Source organism: Oncorhynchus nerka, linkage group LG20 (assembly GCF_034236695.1).
Source record: "Oncorhynchus nerka isolate Pitt River linkage group LG20, Oner_Uvic_2.0, whole genome shotgun sequence".
In the NCBI taxonomy this organism is placed as follows: Eukaryota; Metazoa; Chordata; class Actinopteri; order Salmoniformes; family Salmonidae; genus Oncorhynchus; species Oncorhynchus nerka.
Genome location: NC_088415.1, coordinates 83850475 through 83869957, shown reverse-complemented (window position 1 = coordinate 83869957; position 19483 = coordinate 83850475). Strand labels below are relative to the sequence as shown.

The 19483-nt window shown below is 43.9% G+C and overlaps 1 protein-coding gene across 2 annotated transcripts in view; it reads left to right on the top strand.

The window, feature by feature from the left end:
- LOC115103300 (unconventional myosin-VIIa-like) overlaps positions 1-19282 on the top strand; it is a 40597-nt gene extending 21315 nt beyond the window's left edge. For both annotated transcript variants that reach the window (XM_029624158.2, XM_029624156.2), the window contains 20 exons: positions 370-543; positions 1991-2218; positions 3421-3588; positions 3802-3919; positions 4072-4198; positions 4565-4737; positions 11253-11434; positions 12339-12448; positions 12680-12828; positions 14325-14478; positions 14904-15059; positions 15290-15395; positions 15923-16036; positions 16123-16234; positions 16649-16755; positions 16985-17170; positions 17695-17811; positions 17905-17988; positions 18693-18812; positions 19034-19282. In XM_029624158.2, coding sequence (XP_029480018.2) covers positions 370-543; positions 1991-2218; positions 3421-3588; positions 3802-3919; positions 4072-4198; positions 4565-4737; positions 11253-11434; positions 12339-12448; positions 12680-12828; positions 14325-14478; positions 14904-15059; positions 15290-15395; positions 15923-16036; positions 16123-16234; positions 16649-16755; positions 16985-17170; positions 17695-17811; positions 17905-17988; positions 18693-18812; positions 19034-19132 — 2784 coding nt within the window. In that variant the 3' untranslated portion in view covers positions 19133-19282. The remainder of the gene's footprint in view (positions 1-369; positions 544-1990; positions 2219-3420; positions 3589-3801; positions 3920-4071; positions 4199-4564; positions 4738-11252; positions 11435-12338; positions 12449-12679; positions 12829-14324; positions 14479-14903; positions 15060-15289; positions 15396-15922; positions 16037-16122; positions 16235-16648; positions 16756-16984; positions 17171-17694; positions 17812-17904; positions 17989-18692; positions 18813-19033) is intronic.
- Positions 19283-19483: the final 201 nt, after the last annotated feature.

The window sequence follows — 19483 nt, the reverse complement described above, 5'->3', positions numbered from 1 at the left end:
AAGAGTGTTGCTGGTATCAAATATTAGATGCTATTGCCTGCCGTTGTGCCCTTGAGCATGGCACTTAAACTCCACACAACAACTGCTCCACGGGGGCCCAGTGTGGTAGCCCCCTGTTCCAACCTGTCCAACCCCTAACGTGTCTTTTGGAAGGGTTGGAATAAATGGAAGTCAATGTTTGGTTCGACATTGTGTACAATTGACGAATAAGGTGATCTTACAATGAATCTTATGACAGTGACTGTATTAGTAGGGAGACAGGACACCAAAACCGCGTATGTGCAGTACAGAGCAATATGGGTCCTGTAGTAAGTAGTTATTATACTGCAAGGACTAAATATTCCCATGTCTCCACCTTCCCACATGTAGGCCGTCAAGACCAAGAAGCCCACACAAGTATCTGTGGCCCTGATGGACGGCCTTAGTGTCAGCCTGCCTGTTGACTCAGCCTGTACCTCTGCTGAGGTGTGCCAGGCTCTGGCCAAGAAAGTCAACATCAAGGATACCTACGGATTCTCTCTTTACATCGGCTTCTATGAGAAGGTGAAGGAAACCCCCAAGGGTTTTGGGGATACCTAGCCATGCAACTAAAACGAGTACATACAGATGTAGGATCTTAATTTGAGCTATTTTGCTACAGCAGGAAAATAATCCTGCAGCAACAGGAAAATGTGAATTATTGGGTGGATTATAATGAATGGATATTTTTGTAGGGGTTGATATATTTTTCGTACGATAAAAACAAGTCTGTAATTTCTAAGTGGATATTACTAACTCCAGAAGCTTTTTTACAACTCAAATACACTACAAATTTGAAATCTCCTGCATTTACAGGAACGTTCTCCTGCAACAGGGTGATCAAATTAAGGTCCTACATCTGTATTGACAAAGATGATACATAATAAATACAACAGTGTCAATAGGTACTCTTCTTAGTTGCATGGCAAGGGGATACCTAACTGTGGTGTCCTGGGTACTAGCATCATGCCTTGTGGATTGAGAAATTGAAGTTGCTCATTCAGTGTCAGTTCAATATTGAGATTGAAAAGGGACAACATTGACTTGATAGCATTTGACTACCATTTATTAGCATCTTCACTAGCTTTCAGAAGTTGACTAACATTGACTTGCATTGACTAGCCCTGTGACATGTTTGGACTAGCCCTGTGACATGTTTTGACTAGCCCTGGCATGTTTTGACTAGGCCTGTGACATGTTTTGACTAGGCCTGTGACATGTTTTGACTAGCCCTGTGACATGTTTTGACTAGCCCTGTTACATGTTTTGACTAGCCCTGTGACATGTTTTGACTAGCCCTGTGACATGTTTTGACTAGGCCTGTGACATGTTTTGACTAGGCCTGTGACATGTTTTGACTAGCTCTGACATGTTTGACTAGGCCTGTGACATGTTTTGACTAGCTCTGACATGTTTGACTAGCCCTGTGACATGTCTTGACTAGCCCTGTGACATGTTTTGACTAGCCCTGTGACATGTTTTGACTAGCCCTGGCATGTTTTGACTAGCCCTGTGACATGTTTTGACTAGCCCTGGCATGTTTTGACTAGGCCTGTGACATGTTTTGACTAACCCTATGACATGTTTTGACTAGCCCTGTGACATGTTTTGACTAGCCCTGTGCATGTTTTGACTAGCCCTGTGACATGTTTTGACTAGCCCTGTGACATGTTTTGACCAACCCTGTGACATGTTTTGACTAGCCCTGTTACATGTTTGGACTAGGCCTGTGACATGTTTTGACTAGCCCTGTGACATGTTTTGACTAGCTCTGACATGTTTTGACTAGGCCTGTGACATGTTTTGACTAGGCCTGTGACATGTTTTGACTAGCCCTGTTACATGTTTTGACTAGCTCTGACATGTTTTGACTAGGCTTGTGACATGTTTTGACTAGGCCTGTGACATGTTTTGACTAGCCCTGTGACATGTTTTGACTAGCCCTGACATATTTTGACACTGCTGTTTCCAGGTGTGGTCCCTAGGCAGTGGCGGGAAGCACGTGATGGACGCTATCTCGCAGTGCGAGCAGGAAGTGAGGCGGAAGGGCGAGGAGGAGCAGCACGCCTCCTGGAGACTCTACTTCCGCAAGGAGTTGTTTACGCCCTGGCACGATTCCTCGATAGATGCCGTCAGCACAGATCTCATCTACAGACAGGTCATCAGAGGCCTCAAGTCTGGGGAGTACCATTCTGAGAAGGTGAGTACCATTCTGAGAAGGTGCCCATTCTGAGAAGGTGCGTACCATTCTGAGAAAGTGCGTACCATTCTGAGAAGGTGCGTACCATTCTGAGAAGGTGCGTACCATTCTGAGAAGGTGCGTACCATTCTGAGAAGGTGCGTACCATTCTGAGAAGGTGAGTACCATTCTGAGAAGGTGCGTACCATTCTGAGAAGGTGAGTACCATTCTGAGAACGTGCGTACCATTCTGAGAAGGTGAGTACCATTCTGAGAAGGTGCGTACCATTCTGAGAAGGTGCGTACCATTCTGAGAAGGTGCGTACCATTCTGAGAAGGTGAGTACCATTCTGAGAACGTGCGTACCATTCTGAGAAGGTGTGTACCATTCTGAGAAGGTGAGTACCATTATGAGAAGGTGCGTACCATTCTGAGAAGGTGCGTACCATTCTGAGAAGGTGCGTACCATTCTGAGAAGGTGAGTACCATTCTGAGAAGGTGAGTACCATTCTGAGAAGGTGAGTACCATTCTGAGAATGTGCGTACCATTCTGATAAGGTGAGTACCATTCTGAGAAGGTGCGTACCATTCTGAGAAGGTGCGTACCATTCTGAGAAGGTGCGTACCATTCTGAGAAGGTGAGTACCATTCTGAGAAGGTGCGTACCATTCTGAGAAGGTGTGTACCATTCTGAGAAGGTGCGTACCATTCTGAGAACGTGCGTCGTTGTTTTATTTATTTGATTGAACCTTTATTTTGACAGGGAGTTAATGCTGAGACCAAGGTCTCTTTTCCAGATGAGCCCTGTTTAGCACAACAATACACATCAAAATACAATGCACACATATACACATTAAAATAAACATTATTGTACAATACATGGAAAGCAAAACACAATCGTAAAAAACAGTACAAGACTCCATCCACCCAGACAATGTGGATATCATATCACTGAAGGTGACATTGTGAAAGTAGCCTCCACTACTCTCGAGGGTAGGTTGACCATGAACCAAGCATGAATCTTAGGAGTCACAATGTATCACTGAACTCTATGTAAGAAATCATAAAATAATAAAAATCAATTACCACTATTGTTGAAAAAAAGAAAAGATATAAAGACTGCATATGTTTGAAGTGGAAATTATATTAACTAAACAACTAAACTGTTTTCTTTATGAATTGGACCTAAACAGACTTTGTATTTATTTGTTTTTGTCATCCAGGAGGATGACTTTGTGCAGCTGGCAGCGATGTACTACTATGTGACGTTTGGGTCGACCAACAGTGTAGAAAGTGCCAAGAAGGTGGTGGGGGAATGCATCACTACAGAACTTATTGAGACCAAGTCACAAGGAAAATGGATTCAGCTGGTCACCGCAGCGCATACACAGGTACTGCTACTCACTGGTGCAATAAGTAATGACCAGACCACCTGTAGTATATTCTGTTCTAAAATTCCTGCTATTCAGTGTGCTATCCCTATCAAGTAAAGTCAAGCAAAGTTAAATAAATAATTAAATTGAAAAGTTAAGTTAAGTACAATAAAGGAAAGTTAATGCCAGACAAAATGATTCAACTAATAATGATCCTAATCATTCTCACAGGGTCCTTACATAAACAGCAGAAGGAGCACAGACAGCGTGAAGGGGGACGTGGTTGACTACGCTCGTCAGAAATGGCCCATCTTCTTCTCCAAGTTCTACGAGGTTACGCAAATGTCAGGTAAGTCTAACAGGAATATGTCCGCATAATGTACCAAGTGAAGTTTCTATCATTTTTCATGATGAAGCTTTTAGTTGGTTTTAAATCAGGCAAAATATTTATTTTATTTGTCAAAGACGATTTCTATAACTAAGGTATTTGTATACTCACAGGACCTCCTCTATCCAAAAGTAATTTTATTGTGGCCATCAACTGGAATGGGATCTCCTTTCAGGACGAGAAGGAGAAGAAGCTCCTCGAGCTGCCCTACCCAGAGGTGACTGGGGTGAACAAGTCCAGGTATGAACAGGCTATTCCAAGGCCCTGTTTACATATTTCAGAAATGCATCCATCATTCCTTCTCCCCTTCGAAGTGATCACTGATCTGAATTGGTTGGTTTTGAGGTAATGGAGTGATAACCTTACTCACAGCTATCCAATCACTTATAGGTCTGTTTACCTCAAGGAAACAAGGAAGGATGCATTTCTTAAGTATTCCAACATGGCCCAGAATACATAGCCAGAAACTAGTTTTATACACGGGCTGTTTATTGATCAGTTGTCAGGTAGCAGTGGTCGTCATGGTTCACATACTCCCTCATACTGACATTCAATCCACCATGAAGTTATTACATACATTTCACATACATTTCATATGTTCATCAGTGACGACGGCAGGATCGACAACAGTCAGTCTGTGAGCCTGGCCACACTGAGAGGGCAGTTCCTACTGCAGTCTGTGGAGGCAGGGGAGATGGCTGACCTGATCCAGTGGTACCTGGAGGGCCTGAGGGAGCGCTCCGTCTATGCAGTGGCCCTGCAGGACATCAACAGACAGGGTAAGAATATGACAATAAATCACTTGATCAACTCACCTCACAGCTGAGGTTCACTGATTTTGGATACGTTTGTCTAGGGTTAAGCTTTGTATCTCTGAGCTACAGAGGGTAAGTTACAGTAGATGTATGTATTTGTCAGATTCATAATACTTACTAGTATATCAACAGATACTTCATAACTTAGGTTCATCCATTTGGATGAGATGGGTGAAGGCCATGCTGTGTAGCACTGCTGAAGAGGGGTGGGTAATCTGGATGTTTTCCATTGAATTCTAATGCTGTAAATTGGAGTGGAAAACAATATAATTGTCCCCATCAGATAACAACAGGTAGTAGGTAGTCAGTGTTTAACAGAAAACAATATCCTAAAAGAACCCTTCATATACAGTAAGTGTTTTTGGCTGGGGATCATGCAGGACCTACTATGGTTTCTGTTATATACAGAGCATTCGGAAAGTATTCAGACCCCTTGACGTTTTCCACATTTTGTTTCAGCCTTAATCTGAAATGGATTAAATTAAAATGTTTTCCTCATCAAGCTACACACAATACCACACAACGACAAAGTGAAAACAGGTTAAGACATTTTGGCAAATGTATATAAAAAAACAACAGAAATACCTTATTTACATAAGTATTCACAACCTTTGTTATGAGACTCGAAATTGAGTCCACCTGTGGTAAATTCAATTGATTGGACATGATTTGGAAAACCACACACCTGTCTGTATAAGGTCCCACAGTTGACAGTGCATGTCAGAGCAAAAACCAAGCCATGGGGTCGAAGGAATTGTCCATAGAGCTCCAAGACAGGATTGTGTCAAGGCACAGATGCGAGGAAGGTTACCAAAACATTTCTGTAGCATTGAAGGTCCCCAAGAACACAATGGCCTCCATCATTCATAAATCGAAAGAGTTTGGAACCACCAAGACTCTTCCTAGAGCTGGCCGCCCGGCCTAACTGAGCAATCGGGGGAGAAGGGCCTTTTTCGTTGAGGTGATGATCACTCTGACAGAGCTCCAGAGTTCCTCTGTGGAGATGGGAGAACCTTCAAGAAGGACAACCATCTCTGCAGCACTCCATGAATCAGGCCTTTATGGTAGAGTGGCCAGACGGAAGCCATTCCTCAGTAAAAGGCACATGACATCCCGCATGGAGTTTGCCAAAAGGCACCTAAAGACTCTCAGACCATAATAAACAAGATTCTCTGGTCTGATGAAACGAAGATTGATCTCTTTGGCTTGTATGCTAAGCATCACGCCTAGAGGAAACCTGGCACCATCCCTACGGTGAAGCATGGTGGTGGCAGCATCATGCTGTGGGGATGTTTTTCAGCCGTATGGACTGGGAGACTAGTAAGGATCGAGGGAAAGGTGAACGGAGCAAAGTACAGAGGGATACTTGATGAAAACCTGCTCAGAACCTCAGACTGTGGCGAAGGTTCACCTTCCAACAGGACAACGGCCCCAAGCACAAAGCCAAGACAATGGAGGACTGGCTTCGGGACAAGTCTCTTGTCGTGTCTTTGGCATCATTAAAACTGAAGACTTATTTATCAAATAACTCTCTGTAATTATTATTACGCGATTAAACTGATTAACCATGTAACTGTAATTAACTAGGAAGTCGGGGCATCAAGGAAAATATTCAGATTACAAAGTTATAATTTTCCTAATATAACTTTCAGATATTTTAACATCTGATCAATTAGTCTTCGATTGAATGAATTATTATTTACCTCACGTTAGTCTCATTCCAAATGTCGTAAATTCTTGGTTATCCGCACGAACCCAGTCTTCACTATGAGTCATCCATACATCAATTGTCTTAAATCCTTTATTTACTAACTAAGTAATTCACAGAAATGCATAACAAACAGTAGATATGGTTACAAGGAAATGATAGGGGAATGTGCCCTAGTGGACTAAACCGGCATGGCGGCTTGGTGGACAAAAGGGAAGAGCGGGTCAACTGAGATGAGACACTACAAAGTTGATCATTATAACAATTGAAATGCTAATCCTTTGCACATGAACGCTCACTCATTTGAGAATAATTGCAATCAATATATGTATATTTACACTCAGTGTGTTGTCGGGATCTCTGTTGAAAAGTTCATTTCTGTTGGAGAGTTTGCCCGCCCGCCCTCTCTCTCTCTCTCTGCCGTGGTTAGAATGTATAGTTCAGAGTAACATTCATTCATATCGTTATATGTTTCGGTGTTGTCGGTCTTTGCGTTCAATGATACCGAATTCCTAGCTGCAGACTAGTAATTAATGTCAAAGACTTGTTCTTATTCTGTCAGTATCGATAGTCTTAGAGTTTCAACAACCATTACAACCTTAGCTTATACTCATACTTATACTCCGGCGCCGACTGAGATGGCCGCCTCGCTTCGCGTTCCTAGGAAACTATGCAGTTTTTTGTTTTTTTACGTGTTATTTCTTACATTAGTACCCCAGGTCATCTTAGGTTTCATTACATACAGTCGAGAAGAACTACTGAATATAAGATCAGCGCCAACTCACCATCAGTACGACCAAGAATATGTTTTCCGCGACGCGGATCCGGTGTTCTGCCTTACAAACAGGACAACGGAATGGATCGCATGCAGCGACCCAAGGAAACGACTCCGAAAAAGAGGGAAACGAGGCGGTGTTCTGGTCAGACTCGAAAAAGGGCACATCGCGCACCACTCCCCAGCATTCTTCTTGCCAATGTCCAGTCTCTTGACAACAAGGTTGACGAAATCCGAGTAAGGGTAGCATTCCAGAGGGACATCAGAGACTGCAACGTTCTCTGCTTCACAGAAACATGGCTTACTGGGAAGACGCTATCCGTTGCGGTGCAGCCAACGGGTTTCTCCACGCATCGCGCCGACAGAAACAAACATCTTTCTGGTAAGAAGAGTGGCGGGGGCGTATGCCTCATGACTAACGAGACATGGTGTGATGAAGGAAACATACAGGAACTCAAATCCTTCTGTTCACCTGATTTAGAATTCCTCACAATCAAATGTAGACCGCATTATCTTCCAAGAGAATTCTCCTCGATTATAATCACAGCCGTATATATCCCCCAAGCAGACACATCGATGGCTCTGAACGAACTTTATTTAACTCTTTGCAAACTGGAAACCATTTATCCGGAGGCTGCATTCATTGTAGCTGGGGATTTTAACAAAGCTAATCTGAAAACAAGACTCCCTAAATTTTACCAGCATATCGATTGCGCAACCAGGGGTGGTAAAACCTTGGATCATTGTTACTCTAACTTCCGCTGACGCATATAAGGCCCTGCCCCGCCCCCTTTCGGAAAAGCTGACCACAACTCCATTTTGCTGATCCCTGCCTACAGGCAGAAACTAAAACAAGAGGCTCCCACGCTGAGGTCTGTCCAACGCTGGTCAGACCAAGCTGACTCCACACTCAAGACTGCTTCCATCACGTGGACTGGGACATGTTTCGTATTGCGTCAGATGGAAATATTGACGAATACGCTGATTCGGTGTGCGAGTTCATTAGAACGTGCGTCGAAGATGTCGTTCCCATAGCAACGATAAAAACATTCCCAAACCAGAAACCGTGGATTGATGGCAGCATTCGCGTGAAACTGAAAGCGCGAACCACTGCTTTTAATCAGGGCAAGGTGTCTGGTAACATGTCCGAATATAAACAATGCAGCTATTCCCTCCGCAAGGCTATTAAACAAGCTAAGCGTCAGTACAGAGACAAAGTGGAATCTCAATTCAATGGCTCAGACACAAGAGGCATGTGGCAGGGTCTACAGTCAATCACGGACTACAAGAAGAAACCCAGCCCAGTCACGGACCAGGATGTCTTGCTCCCAGGCAGACTAAATAACTTTTTTGCCCGCTTTGAGGACAATACAGTGCCACTGACACGGCCTGCAACGAAAACATGCGGTCTCTCCTTCACTGCAGCCGAGGTGAGTAAGACATTTAAACGTGTTAACCCTCGCAAGGCTGCAGGCCCAGACGGCATCCCCAGCCGCGCCCTCAGAGCATGCGCAGACCAGCTGGCCGGTGTGTTTACGGACATATTCAATCAATCCCTATACCAGTCTGCTGTTCCCACATGCTTCAAGAGGGCCACCATTGTTCCTGTTCCCAAGAAAGCTAAGGTAACTGAGCTAAACGACTACCGCCCCGTAGCACTCACTTCCGTCATCATGAAGTGCTTTGAGAGACTAGTCAAGGACCATATCACCTCCACCCTACCTGACACCCTAGACCCACTCCAATTTGCTTACCGCCCAAATAGGTCCACAGACGATGCAATCTCAACCACACTGCACACTGCCTAACCCACCTGGACAAGAGGAATACCTATGTGAGAATGCTGTTCATCGACTACAGCTCGGCATTCAATACCATAGTACCCTCCAAGCTCGTCATCAAGCTCGAGACCCTGGGTCTCGACCCCGCCCTGTGCAACTGGGTACTGGACTTCCTGACGGGCCGCCCCCCCAGGTGGTGAGGGTAGGCAACAACATCTCCTCCCCGCTGATCCTCAACACGGGGGGCCCCACAAGGGTGCGTTCTGAGCCCTCTCCTGTACTCCCTGTTCACCCACGACTGCGGGCCACGCACGCCTCCAACTCAATCATCAAGTTTGCGGACGACACAACAGTGGTAGGCTTGATTACCAACAACGACGAGACGGCCTACAGGGAGGAGGTGAGGGCCCTCGGAGTGTGGTGTCAGGAAAATAACCTCACACTCAACGTCAACAAAACTAAGGAGATGATTGTGGACTTCAGGAAACAGCAGAGGGAACACCCCCCTATCCACATCGATGGATCAGTAGTGGAGAGGGTAGCAAGTTTTAAGTTCCTCGGCATACACATCACAGACAAACTGAATTGGTCCACTCACACTGACAGCGTCGTGAAGAAGGCGCAGCAGCGCCTCTTCAACCTCAGGAGGCTGAAGAAATTCGGCTTGTCACCAAAAGCACTCACAAACTTCTACAGATGCACAATCGAGAGCATCCTGGCGGGCTGTATCACCGCCTGGTACGGCAACTGCTCCGCCCTCAACCGTAAGGCTCTCCAGAGGGTAGTGAGGTCTGCACAACGCATCACCGGGGCAAACTACCTGCCCTCCAGGACACCTACACCACCCGATGTTACAGGAAGGCCATAAAGATCATCAAGGACATCAACCACCCGAACCACTGCCTGTTCACCCCGCTATCATCCAGAAGGCGAGGTCAGTACAGGTGCATCAAAGCTGGGACCGAGAGACTGAAAAACAGCTTCTATCTCAAGGCCATCAGACTGTTAAACAGCCACCACTAACATTGAGTGGCTGCTGCCAACACACTGTCATTGACACTGACCCAACTCCAGCCACTTTAATAATGGGAATTGATGGGAAATGATGTAAATATATCACTAGCCACTTTAAACAATGCTACCTTATATAATGTTACTTAACCTACATTATTCATCTCATATGCATATGTATATACTGTACTCTAGATCATCGACTGCATTCTTATGTCACTAGCCACTTTAACTATGCCACTTTGTTTACTTTGTCTACATACTCATCTCATATGTATATACTGTACTCGATACCATCTACTGTATGCTGCTCTGTACCATCACTCATTCATATATCCTTATGTACATATTCCTTATCCCCTTACACTGTGTACAAGACAGTAGTTTTGGAATTGTTAGTTAGATTACTTGTTGGTTATCACTGCATTGTCGGAACTAGAGGCACAAGCATTTCGCTACACTCGCATTAACATCTGCTAACCATGTGTATGTGACAAATAACATTTGATTTGATTTGATTTGAGGTTTTATGGTCTGGTCTCAAACCTTAGCCCTCTCGTGGAAATCGAGGTAGGCTGGTCTCTACTCAAACCTTAGCCCTCTCGTAGTTATCGAGGTAAGCTGGTCTGAGGTGGGAAAACCCAGGTGGGGGTTTATTCGGAACATAGAAAAGGGCTGTCCCATGACGCTGGGTCCTAACTGTGCTCATGGGCGGTCCTCTGATTTAGTTAAACTCCAATGGGAATTGGAGTTTCCTTCATTAAACAGTCTAAAATCACATTACATAATTTCACAAATAGTTTCATCTTTACTCATTCATTTTATACAACCATTAGATGTAAGCCTCATAACGGAGACCCATGTATAAACATGATTATGGTAATGTGGCTGTATTGTCTCTCATGAGTTTGTGTCTGTGTGTCTGTCTGTGTGTCTGTGTGTCTGTCTCTCTCTCTGTGTGTGTGTGTGTCTCTCTCTCTCTCTCTGTGTCTCTCTCTCTCTGTCTCTCTCTCGCCCTGTCTCTCTCTCTCTCTCTCTCTCTCTCTCTCGCTCGCTCTCTCTCTCTGTCTCTCTCTCTGTCTCTCTCTCTGTCTCTCTCTCTGTCTGTGTCTCTCTGTCTGTCTCTCTCTCTCTGTCTGTGTCTCTCTGTCTCTCTGTGTCTCTCTGTCTCTCTGTGTCTCTCTCTCTCTCTCTCAAACTGCAGACGACCCCACGTTCCTGAGCTACAAGCGAGGGGACATGCTGGTCATCCTGAAGGATGGAGAGTACTCCCCTGACCGGGGCTGGATCAAAGGCACTAACGAGCGCACCGGGAACACCGGCGCCGTCTCCACGGATACCGTCCTGGTTCTGCCAACCCTTGACAAGCCCAGCGATACCACACTGGTAAGACGGTTCTAGACTCTAACAGAATGTTCTAGACTTAAAATACTTATTGAAAACTTCACTCGAGTGATGTTTCAATTCATATGGTTAGAAGAATAGGTCATAGAATAATAGTCTGGTCCCAAATCTGTTTGTGTTGTCTGGGACTAGGCTAATTAAACAGTGCACACATAGTACAAATACGAGGGTGATACAAATGGGATTGTGCATGATAAGATTCTTTATTTGATTCGATTTTTAATTTCTTCCCCCTTTTTCTTTCCGATTTCGTGGTATCCAATTGGTAGTTACAGTCTTGTCCCATCGCTGCAACTCCCGTACGGACTCGGGAGAAGCGAAAGTCGAGAGCCATGTGTCCTCCAAAACACAACCCAGCCAAGCAGCACTGCTTCTTGACAGAATACCCGCTTAAACCCGGAAGCCAGCCGCACCAATGTGTCGGAGGAAACATCTAGTGCGCGATAGGACAAGGACATCAATGCCGGCCAAACCCTCCCCTAACCTGGACGACGCTGTGATAATTGTGTGCCACCCCATGGGTCTCCCGGTTGCGGCCGGCTGCGACAGAACATGGACTCGAACCAGGATCTTTAGTGACACAGCTAGCACTGCGATGTAGTGCCTTAGTTATGATAAGATTCTTATAAGCTAATAAGTGAACATGGATGCATTCCGTTACCAATAGTTGTCCCTACGGGAAACAACGAAATGGTCCCTTTTATTGGATTTATTCCTTACACCTAACCAGTTGGAATGCTGCCCATGTGTTGGGCGGACTTGTGAGCATTGTTAGACCGTGGGGCAAGTCGACATCAAGTCCCTATTCTTCGAGGGATTGTGGAAGGGGAAGACTACCATCTTGTGGTCGTTTTAACATTATGTTTTTCTTTGGTTGAACCACAAGAGTCTGCTGAATCTGAGCCCAGATCAGAGGACAGTGGCTCAGAACGCACCCGCCAGGGAAGAGGCCGTGTCCCCCGTCTCACTGAAAGAGTTTGCCTATGACTACTTCAGGTAGAATCCACTCTCACTACTATTTCAACGACACCAATAACCATTTTAACTTTAATATTTACCACAAACATTTGTAAATGAATCATCGATTTAACAAAGGAGTATTCCAATGTGACAGTAATCTGACGAGTTATCTCACTACTACAGTTTGCAGGGTTAACAGTATGTTTTCTGGTTATACTATTCTCAAGACAGCAAGTTAACCTTAGCTATTTCCTTGGTTTCCCTTAGGCAGCCTGGTAAAGAAGGGGGCCGCGGGGCGCAGGCCAGAGGCAGGGAGAAACTTTGGGCTGCCTCCAAAGAACCCATTAAACAGCCCCTACTGAAGAGTCTGGTGGGCAACACCGACCTCAGCCATCTGGCCTGCATCTCCTTCACTGATATCCTTTACTCAAATACTTTATTTGTTCAAGGGAAAGTACAGGATTTTACAACTTGATGTTAGATGGTTCCTCGCCCTGAAGTAATCTACGAGCCACGACAAACTGGTTAGGGTTTTCTTTAAACGGCCACTACAAACTTCAGTTAACTTTAGCCAACTTCAGCTACTTTCAGGTTGAGAAACCATCTAACATCAAGTTGTAAAATCCTGAACTTCCACTTTAATGTACGGTTGATGTTCATATTGATATTGAGGCGAACACTGGATAACAACAAGGAAGATTCTGTTAGGGATGCTGCGAATTTTCGCAGCTTTTTGTTAAAACTCGCGCAACATTTCAACGTCCTGCTACTCATGCCAGGAATATAGTATATGCATATGATAAGTATGTGTGTATAGAAAACACTCTGAAGTCTCTAAAACTGGTTCAATCATGTCTGTGGCTATAACAGAACGTGTTTAGGAGTAAAAATCCCAAGGAAAACTGTTCACCAAAAACACAAAAAAATTATTAATCCGCCAGTCTATGTATTGTCTATGGCAAGAGAAAATAGATGGATTCCCGTTTACAATGACTACAGCTTCCACACGATGTCGCTAGTACTGGCATTTCATTGCATGTTTATCCTTGGTGGGATTGACGTATAGGCACTTCCTGTCTTGGGGTACACCGAGGAAGTTATGAAAGTGAAAAAATGGACGATGATTTCAAGACTTGCTGCTATCGAATACAGATCGCCCCGTGATCAATTTTATCGATTATTAACGTTTATTAATACCTAAAGTTGGTTTACAAAAGTAGTTTGAAGTGATTTGTAAAAGTTTATAGGCAACTTTTTTCATTTAAAAAAATGACGTTGCGTCTTGTAAAGGTGAATTTTCCTGGATCAGACGGCCTTCATAAATTGACATTTTGGGTATACAATGACGGATTTAATCGGGAAAAAGACCCAATTGTGATGTTTATGGGACATATAGGAGTGCCAACAAAGAAGTTCGTCAAAGGTAATGAATGTTTTATATTTTATTTCTGCGTTTTGTGTAGCGCCGGCTACCGCTAATTCTTTTGTTTAGGTCTCGTTCAGGTATTTCGGGGGGGTGCATGCTATCAGATAATAGCTTCTCCTGCTTTCGCCGAAAAGCATTTTACAAATCTGACATGTTGGCTAGATTCACAACGAGTGTAGCTTTAATTGAGTACCTTGCATGTGTGTTTTAATGAAAGTTTGAGTTTTATCGAGTACCACAGTTGGCGCTCTGAAATTTCCGCTGATTTTGGTCCCTGTACAGACCGCAGCCGTAAAAGGTTATTAATAGGTGTTGAAGACACTAGGGAGGGATTACACCTGGACTTTTTGTTACTGGAGACCTTTAAATGATAAATATAAATACTTTTTTTACAATGGCGTAGCAGTTACCGACTTATCCTAATAAATATGTCTCCCCAAGTGGAGTTTTCTAAACGTTTGCTATTGTCTTTAGCCTTTCCCTCACCTATCCTAAAGTACATGGGAGATTACCCCATCAAACAGGTGCGCCAGCCCATAGAGCTGACTGACCAGATCTTTGGCGCGGCCACTCAGCATGTACCTTTACAGGACGAGGTCTACTGCCAGATCATGAGGCAGATGACCAGTAACAACAGCAGGTGTGTGTGGTAATATACTGCCATGTCAGCTATTTCTCATGTATTACTAGGAAATAACCACAGAGATGTACAGTATATGTCTGATGTTCTATTTTTAATTATAATTGTATTTTTATTATAATTATAATACTCTCCCCTCTCTCTCTCTCTCACTCTCCCCCCTCTCTCTCTACTCTCCCCCTCTCTCTACTCTCTCCCCCTCTCTCTACTCTCTTCCCCCTTCTCTCTACTCTCTTCTCCCCTCTACTCTCTCCCCCCTCTCTCTACTCTCCCCCGGCCCTCTCTCTCTCCCTCGCTCTACTCTCTCTCTCCCCCTCTCTCCTCTCTCCCTCTCTCGCTCTACTCTCTTCCCCCCCTCGCTCTAATCTCTCTCTACTCTCTATTATATCCATCTCACCTTCCCTCTCTCCTCCTCCCTCTCACAGAATGAGTGTAGACTATGGTTGGCAGCTCCTTTGGCTGTGTACCGGCCTCTTCCCCCCCAGTCAGATCTTGCTGAGGTACACCCAGCGTTTCCTAGAGTCACGGCCCAGAGAGCCTCTGGCTGCAGACTGCCTGCAACGGCTACAAATGCTAGTCAGGTGGGGCTCCAAAGCACACTGTAGTGAATTTGGGAGGCAGTGGGAAAAGGTCTTGAACTAAATGTCCCTACAAATCCAACACCAAAGCCATGACACCAAGAGGTCTCAATCTGAATATCTTGGATGAGGTTGCTGGAGCTGTCCTGAGGACGCTACAAAATATGGTATTGAGATGTTAAATACTAAAATGATTGGGGGGAAATGAACGCTATACTGTCCTCTTGTTGTAGTATGGAGCCCAGGAAGCTGCCTCCCCATCAGGTGGAGGTGGACGCCATTCAACAGGACAGCAACCAGATCTTCCATAAAGTCCACTTCCCTAACGACAGAGCTGAGGTAGATAGCTTCTTCTTTGCCTCATATGATCACTATGATCACTGATAACTATGATTATTATGATCATTGACCCTTATGATCCCTATTATCACTGATCCCTATGATCACTGATCCCTATGATCACCGATCCCTATGATCCATATGATCACTGATCCCTATGGTCACTGATCCCTATGATCCCTATGATCACGGATCCCTATGATCACTGATCCCTATGATCACTGATCCCTATGATCCATATGATCACTGATCCCTATGGTCACTGATCCCTATGATCCCTATGATCACGGATACCTATGGTCATTGATCCCTATGATCACTGATACTTATGGTCACTGATCCCTATGATCACTATGAATTTCTGAAATCCACTTTCATATGGTATCTGACCTTTTGTCACAGTGGAAACTATCTGGCTGGCTAAATCTACAGAAATATAATAACACAGAAATGTTGATTAATTATGCTCACTGTCCGTGTGAAATAAATTTAATGAAATAAATTAAATGTGTCAATTCTTTATTTAGCTCTTCGAGGTGACATCAACGTCTAGGATTCGTGACCTTGTTCGTAGCATTGCCTACAAGCTCATTCTGGCCTCAGCTGACGGTTACAGTCTCTTCCTGAAAACGCCAAACAAGGTTAAATTCAAGCTCATTTAACTGGTTTAGTTCGGGTAGTGCAAGTGAATGTATGTTTATTTTTTCTCTCTCCTTGTTGCTTTCAGGTGGTGAGCTTACACGACCAAAACTACTTCTTTGACAGTTTGAGGGAGACGACAGACCAACCTAAGAAAACGAAGAGAGCCAGAGAGGCGAAGAAAGGAGGTAAAACAGAGGGTAAGGCGCAGTCCTGAATTTAACAGATAAAGTTTTGAGCTCATGCCGCAACCGTTTGTGGTAGATGGTGGCAGATTGTGGCAGATTGCATCATTCAGGCAACAATGGCTGATACTTAAATAACGTGCCATAGAACTCTACGGCACCTCGCCAGCTGTGCTGCAGTATGCCACGACTTTTAAAGGAAGAACCACTGTACAATAACATCTAGCATCCACCATATTGTCCTTATATGTACATAGTAGCCCTAAAATAGTCAAAAACATCATATAATGTTTAGCAAAAGGTCAAAGTAGTCCCACCAAGTTGTCAGTGGATGAAACTTATGTTATGCTACACTATGCCATACTAAGCTATGCTATACTAAACTATACTATGCTATGCTATAAGGACTGATGAACATTTGTGTTTCAGGAGGTCCATCCACCATGCCCTACCTGGTTATATTCATGAGGAAGCTGTGGTTCAACGTGACCCCAGGAAGAGACCTGACCGCTGACCTCACTTTCCATTTCCCACAGGTCGGGCATGAAAGACACAGACAGACAGGCACACACACAGACTACTGTACATTTCTAGTAGTAGATTTCGTTTTTATTCATCATTCAGATCTCCCATCGGCGTGCGTCAATGGGTAATGATTACGCTAAAGAGTTACGCATCTCAACCTGTTATTCAAACCGCTGTAAATAGTGAGTAAGCGGGGTGAACCCAGTTACTCATAACTCATACACAAACCTCTCCTCTCAGGAGTTGCCCAAGTACCTGCGTGGCTACCACAAGTGTACCAAGGAGGAAATGACCAGCCTGGCTGGCCTGCTGTTCCGGGTCAAGGTGGACACGGACAGGTCCCAGTTTGTCATGATTCCCAGGATGCTGAAGGAGCTGGTGCCAGCTGACGAGATGAAAACCATGTCCCCAGAGGACTGGAAGAAGGTAAGGAGGAGGAGGAGGAGATAACAGACACCTATGGTACACTGTCAGTCCTTCTCATATTATTGAGCTTTATATGATATTTGGCAGACATCTCTTGCTCTCTCCATTACGAAGCAGATGGCTCATTCCAATAAAGCATAATTTCTGCAATTAGAACTGCCATCATGATCTCAAGACAAGTTATTCAGCCACTACCCAAACAGTGTTCTTAGTAAATTAATAGCGCACCATTATGATAAAAGATTTGGGCGGAAGTTTACATACACTTAGGTTGGAGTCATTAAAACTCGTTTTTCAACCACTCCACAAATTTCTTGTTAACAAACTATAGTTTTGGCAAGTTGGTTAGAACATCTAGGATTAAAGGGGAATTTTATTAGGATTAAATGTCAGGAATTGTGAAAAACTGAGTTTAAATGTATTTGGCTAAGGTGTATGTAAACTTCCGACTTCAACTGTATATAGTATAATAATAAAGAAATACCAACATTTCTGAATCTTTCTGTTTTCTTCTTCCCGTATAGCACATCATCGCCTCCTACAACAAGCAGGCCGGGATCACCTTGGACGAGGCTAAAGTGGCCTTTCTAAAAGGCATCTGCCACTGGCCAACGTTCGGCTGTGCTTTCTTCGAAGTTAAGGTGCGTTAGCAGACAGCTCAAGTCGATACAAAAATGATACCTACAGACACCAACCATCCCATTGGTGAATTTCTGTATGCTCTTCCTTCACAGCAAACCTCTGAGCCGAGTTACCCAAGTATCATCCAGATTGCAATCAGCAAGCAAGGAGTCAACTTCATCAACCCCAAAACAAAGGTAAACGTACCATTGTTTTTTTATATGATTATTTTGATTTGATCAACATTCAGAGTATTTTACTTTAATCTATAGTACATTTACTGACAGATTGTCATATAATTATGCTGACATCAGGTGCAGTTTCCTAAAAATATGAACGCTTACATGTGTGCCATGGAAATTACCACCAGGGACTCAAAGTCAAACTTAAAGTAATCATTCTGTATTATCAGCAAGCTGGGGAGAGTCCAACAACTTAATGCACCATAGTACACGTCGGTTGGGAGCTCTCCCGGGGCAGTCCCGTTAGTTCTCTAATATACTGTTTACACAGACAAGTTACATTTGCATGATTTACATTATTCATCATTAACATTTGGTTCCTGCATGTGACCGACCAATACCTCACGAGGCTTCTTCTCTCCAAGCTGAGACCTTGAAACTGAGATCCCTTTTGGTTCCTAGAACAATGTTCTGCGTGTACTGCCAATTGGTCTGAGGAGGTCACAATCACCTGCACGAACCAAGATGGAGAGAGAGGAGATGCTGTGTACAATACAATGCTATCTCTTCAGACAACAACATTGTCCCTCACGTTTGTTCTCCAAATGCTGCACCACAACATTAAGACAACATCATGCTTCTGCCACCATCAGCACTATAAAGTATTTACCTTTTCTGTTTAACCAAACATTTCCTTTTGACCTTTACCTAAACCTCAGGAGTTTCTGGTCATGCACCCGTTCAACCGCATCACCAACTGGTCCAGCGGGAGCACCTACTTCCACATCACCATTGGCAACCTGGTCAAAGGGAACACTTTACTTTGTGAGACCTCATTGGTGAGTGGCCATTATGTCTTTGAGGCAAAATTAAAGATGTTTCCTTCTTTAAACCAATACATTACAATTTTGTGTAAATCGAAAGTAGTGTTTGTTGAGGGTGTACTAAATGACCTTCACAAACACTTGCATTGATGTGACTTATTCACAAGAGCCAGAATGTGATGTGACTTTGCCTCTATGTTCATACCCCAACGACTCTATTTGACTCTGCTCTTCAGGGTTACAAAATGGATGACCTCTTATCATCTTATGTGAACATGTACGAGATGCAGAGGCAGGCTGTGCGACCCAGAAATAACTCCATGTTCCCTACCTAATGAATGCTGGGAAATACGGAAATATGGAGGACAAGGAAGATTCATTTAATTAATAGAACTAGTAATTTGATGGAGCAATTTAATTCTTATATTGCTTTTCAGTTGGTCTAAAACCTTTTGCTTTGTAATTAAAATGCTGTATTGAATTGACACTGTGCCTTGTTTCAAATCAAATCAAATGTATTTATATAGCCCTTCTTACATCAGCTGATATCTCAAAGTGCTGTACAGAAACCCAGCCTAAAACCCCAAACAGCAAGCAATGCAGGTGTTGAAGCACTTTGGCTAGGAAGAACTCCCTAGAAAGGCCAAAACCTAGGAAGAAACCTAGAGAGGAACCAGGCTATGAAG